Below are 12,288 nucleotides of genomic sequence, written 5' to 3' on the forward strand. Positions count from 1 at the left end.
TAAATGTAAAAGAGACTTGTAGCTCAATGACATTATTTAATTTTCGGTTTTCTCTTCTTTATAGCATGAAAAAAAGAGGTTAGTAATTGAGTATTTTTTTAGGCAATTAGTTCTGAATGTAGGGAAAATTTAACGGATGCCTTATGGGCCATTAGTTTATAAATTATTTTTAAAAATATTTTATGAGAAAATGATAAAACAATTAAATTTTTTAACGGTTTTTTATATTTTTCATAAAAATTGTGTTAAAACTTTTCTAAGATAGTTTATTAACAATTTGTCTTAAGGACATTTATTAACATGACTCTTGAATATATAACAACAATGAATTATTACCGGAAAAGCCATGCAACCATATTGTTTTTTTTTTTTTTTTTCGACAAATATAATTGCTAGAATTTTTGGATGAATAACCCCTACGAATCCAATTGAAGACGCTAGTGAAAAAAAAATTACAAAATTATGAGCGTTCGAACTTTTTGTATCATACCTTTCCGTGGATGCTATAGAAATGACCATCCTTCAATGTATTTAACTTTTGTTATAATAATGGCTATGAAAAAAATTGTTATAATAAATAATTAATGCTTTTCCTCTGGTTAAAAAAAAGTAGAAAAAAGGGGTGCGATATACTAGTGATTAGTGAGAGGTCATTTGCTTTGTGGAAATGATGGCCTATGTGCAAAGCAGCTTAGTTTGTTGCCACTTTAAGCTACTATTTTTGTCTCATGTAATAAATTGAGCTTATTGCACGAGGGTCACCCAGCTTCAATGTCAAGACTTTCTTAGGATTGAAGACTTTGAGAAAGAAAAGCACTAGTTTCATGACAATTTGGTGTCCCTATTTCAAGCTTTCACACTCCGGGATTTAAAATAAAAATAAAAAATAAAAAATAAAAAATCGCCAATGCTACCGTAAAAGAGTGGAACAACTTGTCAAACTTTTTTTTTGGTACTATTGAGAAAAAATAAAATTTAAATAACATAAGACTCGCAAATAGTAAGGAAAAAAAGTAATAAAGTTGACTAAATAAGATCTAAATGCACACAAAGTTTACATTTGAGAAGGTGACTTAGAAATTTTTTTTTCTTCTAAATATCATTGTTTTTAAAAATCATTTTCCCTCTAAGCTCATCTTTTTAAAACAACTCATTTCTAACAAATTTTATCAAGTTAAAGAGTGCGAATGACTTTTATTTATTTTATTTGCATAAAGTTTATTGTTTTTTGTCTCAGTTATTTTGGTAAATAATCAACTCTTTAAATTTTTTTTTAAAATAAGTTCATTTTTAACTTTTTATCACACGTTTAATATAAAAAAAAAAAACCAAAACCAAAATTTAAATTTTTAATAAATACTATACAAATAAGCTACTAAAAATATAAGTTACGGCCAAACATACACCATTTTACTAGTGCAACGACTTCTCCAAATATATATACAGACACCAATAATACATTTATTATTTTTAGAAACTCCACCTCTTTTGAAAGAGAGGGAGAACAAATATTTAGAACACACGTTTATAAATTTGAAGATTATAATGTTTACCACAAAAAACAAAGTAGCTCCCAAAAGCATGAGTGTGGTATGAGTGCTGTTGTCGGTAGAAGTAAACCGGCAGGTGGCAGTATCCACAAAGCGACAAACAGCAGCAGTTCCCAGGTGCGGCGTTCGGCGGAAAATTAAATCCCCAAAATCAAACTTACCCAAATATTATATTACAAAGTTACTTATTAAACCATACTCTTAAAAAAGTCTATAAGTTAGTCCAAGTTCTAACCCATATATTAAAAAAATAAAAATACAAAAACAAAAACAAGAAAAAACTAGCAAACCCATTAATAAATGTTCCCTTAGAACCCGGCACATAGGCCCTCTATGTCTCCCATTCACACTCCTTATAAACTTCCCCTTCTCTATGTATCTTTAACTTCATTGCCCCACTTTCCTAGCCAACCTATACCCCATATCACACATAAGTCTTTCTTCATTTTTTTTGTGCACCATTTCCTAGTGTGCTCGTGTGCCTAAAAATTGTTTTTGATTATTCTGTCTCTTATTCCTTCCCTTGTTTCACTGTATCTTTCTGTTTCTCTTTCTCTTTCTAGTTGCTACTATGGCATCTGGGGCTGGGAATAATGGAACTACTGCCACTGCTACTGGCTCTCCTTGTGGGGCATGCAAGTTTCTTAGAAGAAAGTGTGCCACAGATTGTATCTTTGCTCCTTATTTTTGCTCTGAACAAGGTCCTGCTAGATTTGCAGCCATTCACAAGGTGTTTGGTGCTAGTAATGTGTCCAAACTTTTGTTGCATGTCCCAGTTCATGATCGCTGTGAGGCTGTTGTCACTATTGCCTATGAAGCTCAAGCAAGGATTAGAGACCCCGTTTATGGCTGTGTGGCTCACATTTTTGCCTTGCAACAACAGGTTATTTTCAATATTTCTTCTTCTTTTTTTTAATTGTCTGTCTTTTTTTATTTAGTTTTCCCTGCCTGGCATTACATGCATATCTACAATTTTTTTTTTCCTTCTGGGCTAAAAGCTATTTCTTATTTGGGTTGCGAGCTAGGTGTACGATTTTACAAAGCCTTCTGATGAGATTTTGAGTTAAGTTGTTTTTCCTTCTATTTTTTGGTTCCTTCCATTAGTCATTTTTTGTTGCATAAATTATGTTCAAGATAAAATTCTTGGAGATGTGTTTTTTTTTTTTTTTTGGTTTGTTCTTCCCATTTAAAAAAAAATAAAAAATAAATACGGCTCTTCCTTTTTCATCATTATTTTTTTTTTTTTTTGGTTTGTTCTTCCCATTTAAAAAAAAAAATAAAAAATAAATACGGCTCTTCCTTTTTCATCATTAAAAAAAAGGAGTTGAATCAATTAGATGACTAAAATTGCAACTTCTCGTTAATGGGCACCAATCATATCCACTCCTCACATCAATCAATTTAAAAATTTTGCACCAAAGCAAATTTCTTCTAATTTTCTTGATAAATTAAGCGTCTAAGGAGGCTTTAGCGAGTCCTCAAAAGCCAAGTCTATGATTGGTTACATAAAATAGCAATGTACAAACAAAATCTAATTATATTTTTTTTATAGGTGGCATGCTTGCAAGCACAATTGCTTCAAGTGAAGGCTCAACTGGCTCAAAGCCTAATTGATTCGAGGAACATAGAGAATCAGTGGACAGGGAATAACGTTGCTGGGGTGCCAATGGTTCCAACTTATCCAACTTACATGAATCCCATTTCCCCTCAGAGCTCACTTGAGTCAATTGACCATAGCAATGATGGAATGTACATGCAAGAAATACAAAGCTGTAGAGAGAATTGCTCAGTCCAACCTTGTTCTAAGAAAAGACCTTACGGCAATGACTTGGGTCAGTTGGGTGAGCTTCAAGCACTAGCCCTTAGAATGATGAGGAACTAATTCATCATGTCTCTTTGAAGAATATGATGTTGATGTTAATGATGATGAGGATGAGGATGATCTATGCTCAAATGTTGTATATAATGAGAATTTCTAAGTTTTTGGGTATGACTGATAAGCCTAAAATAGGCATGTCCCTGAACTTTTTTTTTTTAATCTTTTGTCCCAATCACTAATTTTCCTTTTTGTCAGAACAAACAAAATTAATTTCAAGAACTCGGAAATGAGCCCCTCTCTCCCTCTCTTTTATTACTATGAAGACTTAAAGTTAACTTTCTTCATGAAGATAATGTAGTTTTTACTGAACAACAATAATGGAGCGACTCCACGTTAAGTCTTGGAATTTGGGTCAGCTTGAATTGTTTTACATTCTTCACCTATCAAGTTCAATAATGATACATATATCACTCTCAATTGTCCTTCCCATCCCACATGCGGTTTATGTTGTTTTATTTAAAGAGCCAAACATGGTTTGAGATGTTCTAGATAACACATACTTAATTACAATATCAATGGGAATCCCAAAGATTTATGTTTATATTTTCTTACTCTTCCTTAGCCATTAGCCAAGATGATTGGTTACCTCTGTCCTATCTTCACTAGATTAAAAAATCGTATTCATGCTTCTAATATAATGCTAGTAGTAAAACTAACGTAACATATGTAGAAAATTTCACTAGTCATTAGCTCTCTAGCTAGCTCTAGAGTCAACAATGAGTGTTGACTTTAAGGAACTCTTGGGGGCCAAAATATGAAAATATATAGAAAATGTAGATCTTTCTTTTGTCCCCCGGCTCAAAAAATTAAAAAAATGAAGAAGAAGAAGAAAGAATTCGTCCCCTTGGGATGAATTGAAGAGCTAGCTTGCTTTGAAATTTTTTGATTTGGCTGTATAGGGATTAGTGAAGAGGTGAATGATATCATTCTTGTTGAAGCTAAGCACTCCCTTGATGTGAGTACCCAATGGACCCACTTGCACAGGGTTTATGTGCTAATAAGTAGGTTCACCTAACATTAGTAGTTTAGTACTCTTAATGTAATTTTAATAATGACAACCTTATGATTTTGTATTCATATGTATAGACAAAATGTCCCCTTGATTGAATGCAGAGGGATACATCATGATTGAGTATTTTGGAAACTATTAACATCAAATAGTTTGGTTCTCCTAATCCTGTAGCAAAGCAAATTAGGAAATGGTCTTATTTTGAAGTTAGTCTCGGTTTATTTGTTACAAGCACCACTCAAAGAAAAATATAGTTCTCTTACAGGTATATTAGGTGAATCAAACTGTTCATAAATAACTTATTTTAACTTTAAAAACTAGTTTATTAGCTTACAATAAATTGGAGGAAGGGACTAAACTAAATGTATATCAGTATTGGTTTAAGATTGGTTCATCTATGCTAAGGGTTAAGGCATATAAAATCTAAGATTTATATTTTAACATATTTCCCGAGCCTACTTTTCAGGTTAATTTTTCTATATATAAAAATATGCATGTATATACATGTTTTAATCTATATTTTATACTATAGGTTCATAAATGTTAAAGTAAGGGACATCAATAATATATTGTTGAATGAAATAAGTACTGTATAAATAGAGTCTATATATAGAGGTCAATTAACCTAGTGGTACATTCTTTAAAAAAAAAAAAAAACCTAGTGGTACAAAATAAGTACAAGATTGTAATGCATGTGTGCTATAATAGTACAAAGTGGTACAAAAATAGTACAATGAGCCTTAGAGGGGAATTGAAAGCATTCACATCAGATCAGTTATAGTCTTCTAAAATACATATATAGTGTAAATTTTGCACATTTTGAGCAAAAAAACACCCACATCAGTGGGTGTAAAAATATGTAAAACCATCCATATTTTTCCCCGAGCTACAGTACCCGTGTAAATATACACGGGTACTGTAGCTCGTGTATATACTAAAATAATATTATCCAGTTCGCACCAAATTTTCTCTCCCCATTCCGTGCACAATGACCTCAGACACACCCACACACAAACACATATCAACACACAAACAAACCCACACACAAATAAACCCACACAGACAAACCAAAAGACACAGAGATCGGAGCTTGGTTCGTGGGTCGCCGGAGCTTGGTTCGTGGAGCGTGGTTCGTGGATCGGCCGGTGAAGACACGATCTGAGTCGCCGGAGCTTGGTTCGTGGAGCATGGTTCGTGGATCGGCGGTGAAGACGCGATTTGGGTCGCCGGAGCTTGATTTCTGGACCGGCCGGTGAAGAAAGCTTCTAATCCGGTGAAGAACGGCCGGTGAAGACGCGATTTGGGTCGCCGGAGCTTGATTTCTGGACCGGCCGGTGAAGAAAGCTTCTGAATCCGGTGAAGAACGGCCGGTGAAGACGCGATCTGGGTCGCCGGAGCTTGATTTCTGGACCGGCCGGTGAAGAAAGCTTCTGAATCCGGTGAAGAACGGCCAGTGAAGACGCGATCTGGGTTACCGGAGCTTGATTTCTGGATCGGCGGTGAAGAAAGCTTCTGAATCCGGTGAAGAACGGCCGGTGAAGACGGATATCTGGGCTAGTAGTTTTTTGAGAAAGAACGAGACGGAGAGAGAGAGAGATAAGAGAGAGGGCTGTTAAGAAAAAAATGAGAAGAGAGAGGGAGAGGTGATCTGATAAGTGAGGGGGCGCGTAGGGTAGTTGGGAGATATAATAAAAAATAGGGAAGTGTGAATATTTTATTTAAATAGGTGTGTATAATAAACAGACTGATTTAGGTGTCTTGTAAAATTAAGTGTGTAAAATAGAAAAAGTAGGTTTTGAATATGTAAAATGGAAAAATTTATAAATGAGCTGATGCGAATGCTCTGAGTCTAATAATTTAACAGCCCCTTAAACTCAAGATGGAGTGCAATAGCCTAATTTTAATTTGAATACAAGATCACGAAAATGCCATGAGAATCTGATTTTGGGATGTCTTCACACGGATCATGAGATGCAATAGAATGGAGTTGTAAGAAGCCCTAAAGAAGATTATGACAAACAAAATGACAATGATCTCAATATAAATATGTTTGGTTTGTTTGCGGAAGAAATTTTTATGAATAATCTAAATGTCACTTTTGTTGTCACAATATATAGGAGTAATAAAAGATAGAAGGACACTTGTATATTCCTCTAAGGTAGTGTCAGTAATCTCAATAATAAAGTAAGTCATTAATAACAGTTTGTTTCTTATTGCACCAAGATATAAGAGAAAAGCAAATGAGGAAGTAGTACTCAATAGCGAATGACAATTAGTAAGGTCTTTTGCTTAATCAACATTAGGTTATACTCGAAGTATAAGAGGTTTATTGTGAAGAGAAGTGTAGGCCATGAAAAACGGTCTCCTTAACATAGCAAATGATACAAAAGCAAAATAGCATTGTGACTAAAAGTAGTAAACGATGTTAATTGCTTTTCAAATTAACAAAAAATGTAACTAAAAGTACCACTAGACATTGATCACAAATCATAATAGACCCTCAAACACTTAAAGTTGTATTCAGAGTGGAAGTGCATAGCCAAGTCGAGAAGTCCAAAGTGCAATTAAGGGTAGCTAGGGGTGACAATATAGCTACTAAAAATCCATAGGTAGAAATCGAAATGTGTAAGATGGAGAGCTTGAACAAGAACCAAAGTATATGACCTGTGCCGATTGCCTGTCCCGTCAAAGGATCTTGCACAACACAATTGGAGGAAAGTATGGGGACATGAAAACCTCAAGTGCATAAAATATATGTTAGAAGAAGAGACAATGTCTATTGTTTGAACAGACATAATGGAGCTATTGTTTTGTGAATTTCAAGTGGATGATGTGCAGGTGTAGTAGTAAATAATGAGGGGTATAGTGTTGTTTGATTGCAATAGGCTTTAATCCAAAAGACGAGGGATATGACTCAGACAGATGTTCCTTTTAAGTGGGCATTCTTGAGTTCCTCTGTGACATAGAGCCAAAGTTTGCAACCCTAGAAAAAGTTTTGCATGGATTGGGACCAAAGAATGTAATTTATGTCATACAGAGTTATGCAAATAAGGCGAGAAATATCTTTCTAGGCCATCTAGACAGTTCACATGAAAAACATACCGAAAATATGAAATCAACATAAAATACTTAGTGAGAAACACAAGTCAAAGTTAGTGAATATTTAACATTGATGTGGCTACTGACATAGTAGATAGGGTTGATTTGGTGCTTAAGGGGCACTGATGACATGATCACTTTTGCTTATGTGGCACTAATTACATGGCAACCTTTGTTGACGTGGTAGCTAGGATGCATTAATGTGACATTGATTGTGGTCTACGATGATGTGGAGATAGGCCTGACTTGTCAAAATAAGATGGCGACACGTGGCAAAAGTCATGTTTTGACACACGAGAGCATGTGAGATGTGTGGTGGAGCATGTGTGGCACTATTGAGAAAAACGTAGGAAAAAGGAAAGGAAAGGTGGTGGTAGAGTTTCATAACATTGGATATGATGTTTAGATGGATTTTTTTTTTTTTCACAATAACATCATTTTTCTAACAATTTCGTTAGTTAGCATCGTTTGAAAACTGATGGTGTAAGGAAAGTGCTTAGCTGATTTCTCGTCCATATGGCCGTCCATGACAATGTACAAAGTAGAGAATGAGTGGCTCTTACGCTCGTCCCTCTCTTATCGTCCTTTTCCACTCGTCCTTCATTCACTCGTCCAATGGGGGACGTACTAGCAGCGATCCTCGTCCGTCCTTAATGATGGACAGACGGGGTTTTCCAAGAGTCATGGCACTCTTCCAAAAGCCAAGAATCACATTGTTGCGAACCAAGCCTTCTGTTAACTGTTGAACACAAGTCCCGATGAGGTAACTTCCATGACAGTTATGGACGTTACCTCTAAATCCTCCAAACTCTACGACGATAAGAAAAATAACTGTCATGCTAACACTATATAAAGACCCTTCTACGCAGAGGTAGGAGGACACTTTTTATTTCTGGAGAAAAATTGGTGAAGTCTTTGAAGTGCTTTCTTTTCTACTTCAATCCACTAACTTTACCATCGGAGGATTCAAGATCGGCCTCCACCGGTCTTCTCTGATCTTCTTTGGTTTTTCAGGACTCACCCTTCAAGGTCATCAACACCCGAAGACCTTTCAGCCCACTGATTTCCAAGGACTCATCAGTTGGTGCCGTCTGTGGGAAAGAAATTTGTTGCCCTTTGAACTTAATTTGTTAAGTTCTGTGATTTCTTTCTCCAATAAAGGGTTGAAATGGTTCGGACAAGATATATGGCTACTAGTCCAGGCCCTCAACAAAGTAGGGACACTTCCAGTAACCCTCATCGCGACCGTCAATCAGCACCCACCATGCAACCATCTTCATTCCAACACATGCAATCCATGGCCACTGCTATGGCGGAGTTAACTCGCCAGAACTAGGAATTGGTCAGACAACTTGATTTTTAAGGAAGTAGCGTTATGAATGGAACATCGAGGAACAGGCCTAAAGTCAAGAAGAGGAAAGGAATGTTGAACCTGAAAACCAGTCAAGGGGTATCGCTTCACGGAGGGTACCTCATTTGGAAAGGGAAATGGATCAAATGAGAAGAGTTATGGACGAGATGAGGGAGAATATGAGGAAAACAAACCCTGTAGAAGACTTAGTTCACAGGACTGATTCCCCCTTTGTGGCTTCCATCAATGCTCACCCTTTGCCACCTGAGTTCAAGATGCCTTCGTTAGATTCGTATGATGGGACGTGAGATCCTTTTGACCATATTGCCACCTTCAAAACTACTATGCACCTTCAAGGAGTTCCAGATGAAATAATGTGCAGAGCTTTTCCTACTACCCTCAAAGGACTTGCACGAGTGTGGTTCAGCAAAATACCTCCTAACACAGTGACATCCTTTGAAGAGCTAAGCAAGTTGTTTGTTAATAATTTTATTAGAGGGCAGAGGCACAAACGTTTTTCGTCTAGCTTGTTAACCATAGAGCAAGGGGAGAATGAAAGTTTGCGGTCCTTCATCACGCGGTTCAACAGGGATGCCTTGGCAGTGGACGAGGTGGATGATAAGCTCCTTCTGGCGGCATTCTATAATGGGGTTCATTCTGATTTGTATATCCACAAGTTATATGAACGGGCGCCTCAAACCATGGCTGAACTAGTTCATTTAGCCCAGAACTTTATGAATGTGGAGGATGCTATCATAGCCAAGAAGAGGAAGGGAGTTGAGAAGGTCGAAGCCAACCCAATGCGTCAGTCGGAACAAGGCCCTCATCCTAAGAAGGGACGAATAGAAGATAAGAAGGATCGAGAGAAGAAAGCAGGCCCTTCAACACGGAATCAACAGTACACCCCTTTGAACGTGCCACTCGAGCAAGTCCTTATGCAAATCAAGGACGAGCCTTCCTTGAAGTGGCCAGAGAAGATGAAGGGAGATCCCAACAAGCGCAATAGGAATAAGTGTTGTCGCTTCCACAGAGATCATGGGCATGATACGGACGAATGCTTTAATTTGAAGCAGCGGATTGAGAATCTTATCAGGCAAGGGAAGCTAAGAAATTTCCTTGGACGAGACCACAAGGACGAGAAATTGAAAGGGAAGGTAGAGGAAGCATCACGACCACCGCTCGGAGAAATAAGAATCATCTTAGNTAATGGAGTAGTTTTATGAGTATAAATTATTTTATAATTTTTTAATCACAACCTATCAGACAGTATGTAATTAACAATCAGATTTGCATATATTTATAATATTTTTTTAGTCAATCACATTTTGTTATACGTAAAATTATAACTAAAAGTTGTGAAAAAATTTATAGTTTTTTACCTTTTAATAATATTGAAATTAAATTTAGGCAGAGACCAGCAAGACATATGAGAGAGAGTTGAGGAGATTTGGGAGTCCCAAGATATCTAGAGGTGGGACCTTCACTCTATTCCTTTCCTAAGCTTGGACTTTTGCTACCAAAAGTTCAAAATATTCAGACACTGCAGATCAAATCTTGGATATTACTACTCAAATTGTCTTTCCAAGATTGATTGATTTTTTTTTTTTTTTTTTTCATCTCGTGTCAGATCACCCAAATCGCCGATTTAAAGGCGATTAGTCTGGAGATAGAGAGTAAGTGCTAATCTCACAAGGGATTTGATGGTTTTCCATCACAGTCACATCCGCCGCCGTCCATGCATCATATATGGGCTTCATGCTAGTAGATATCAGGCCCACGCGGTGCCTTGCTTGCCTACAATGCCTTTGCCCGAAGGTAAACGGCACGAATCCATTAATTAATTTATTTTTTCTAATTTTAATTTATTTTTTGATAAGTCCTATGAGATAGGAAGGCTCAATGTAGTAGGCGGTAGGCCTTGGAGCATCTAGATGTAAAATTTCTGCCATTTTGCCCAAAAAAAATTATTTTATACATTTATTTTTATAAAATACTCATATTAATTTGTCTATTCCACCATTTATTTTATTTAAATAATATTTCCCTCACTTTTTTGTATTATTATTTATCAACTCTCCATTTTTAATCCATCTGAAACTCTCTCTCTGCATTCACATCGTTGCCTCTATAATGAAACTTGCCTCTCCCTCTCCCCCTCTAAGTTGAAATCGCCTCGCCATCTCTCCCTCATAGTCACAAGCAACGATTCATAATCAATGATCCATAAGCATCGATCCACGATCCACGATCCACAAGCACCATTCCAATCAACCCAAACACCAACTCACAACCATAAGTTCACAAATATGCTCTCTCTATCTTTGTTGGTGTGTCTGTGTGTGGGTTTGTTTGATTTTGGTTGATTTTGCAGTGTGTCCGTGTTGTGGTGGTGGTGGTAGGTGGTGTTGGGTTGCGGTGGTGGTGGTTGGCAGTGCTGGATTGCGATGGTGGGTCTGTTTGTGGTGGTGGGTCTGTGTGTGGCTAGTAATGCTGAGTTGCGGTGGTCGGTTTGTTTGTGGTGGTTGGTCTGTGTGTGGTTGGCAGTGTTGGGTTATCAGTTGCAAAGATTATGGGTTGAAGAAAGAGTCAGGGGAAGAGAGAGAATGTGAGGGAGAGAAAAAAAATATTAAAATAATATATAGAAAGCTATAGTAACCATGCATATATGCACAATTACTATAGCATTTTTGGATATATACACACTTTTTGTAAGCACTAATGCAGGTGCTTTTTTGGTTAAAATGAGTAAAATTAACCCCTTTTTCTATTTTGCAATCTCTAATGCGATTGCTCTTAGGCCACCAAATATAAAAGACTCTCAAATATTAACCAATAAAAGTGTATCTTTATTTGTAAGAGTATTATCATTTCATTTATACAAATTATCATATTTTACAATCTTAAAAGTTATTTTATCTATTATATTATACCATTTTTCAACACACCCAACATCCCAAACATTTTTTTTTGCCATTTTATTTAAATATTATTATTATTATTTTTTTACTATTTCTCTTTCTCTTTCTCTTCCTCTTCCTCTCTTTCTCCCTCCTTACTACTGCAACCAACAACCACAACCGATTAGCAACACCCAAAAAAACCTAACCACACCTACACTCATCAAACCCACCACCACCATTAATCACCACCTCCACCACCACCACCCATGGCCAAAATATCACCAAAACTCATTAGCAAGCAAACCCAACCCCACCCATACCCACGGCCAAAACCCAGCACCGATCTTGCAACCAGAACCACGCCGATCCAGCAACCACCAGACACCACCATGGCAACACCCATCGGAACCCACCCAAAATCAAACTCATTCCAAAAATCCAACCTAAACCCATCGGAACCTAGCTACAACCACATTTACCCAACCACCATGGCCACCATT

At 36.8% G+C, this 12,288-nt stretch overlaps 2 protein-coding genes across 2 annotated transcripts; both read left to right on the forward strand.

The window, feature by feature from the left end:
* Positions 1-1,911: 1,911 nt before the first annotated feature.
* Positions 1,912-3,532, forward strand: LOC111987550 (LOB domain-containing protein 16). The gene is made up of 2 exons (XM_024019265.2): positions 1,912-2,433; positions 3,103-3,532. The coding sequence occupies exons 1-2, from the start codon at positions 2,122-2,124 to the stop codon at positions 3,430-3,432; spliced, it is 642 nt and encodes a 213-aa protein (XP_023875033.2). The 5' UTR covers positions 1,912-2,121; the 3' UTR covers positions 3,433-3,532.
* Positions 3,533-9,232: 5,700 nt separating this feature from the next.
* Positions 9,233-10,111, forward strand: LOC136071305 (uncharacterized). The gene has a single exon (XM_065782403.1). It carries the CDS (start codon positions 9,233-9,235, stop codon positions 10,109-10,111), a length of 879 nt encoding a protein of 292 aa, XP_065638475.1.
* Positions 10,112-12,288: the final 2,177 nt, after the last annotated feature.

This window comes from Quercus suber, unplaced genomic scaffold (assembly GCF_002906115.3).
Source record: "Quercus suber isolate HL8 unplaced genomic scaffold, Cork oak 2.0 scaffold_301, whole genome shotgun sequence".
Taxonomy (NCBI): domain Eukaryota; kingdom Viridiplantae; phylum Streptophyta; class Magnoliopsida; order Fagales; family Fagaceae; genus Quercus; species Quercus suber.

Excerpts from the sequence above, each read along its gene's own strand:
- LOC111987550 (XM_024019265.2), top strand. The coding sequence starts at position 2,122 with ATGGCATCTGGGGCTGGGAATAATGGAACTACTGCCACTGCTACTGGC. Across the intron at positions 2,434-3,102 it reads TTTTTGCCTTGCAACAACAG|GTGGCATGCTTGCAAGCACA; the intron begins GTTATTTTCAAT and ends TTTTTTTTATAG.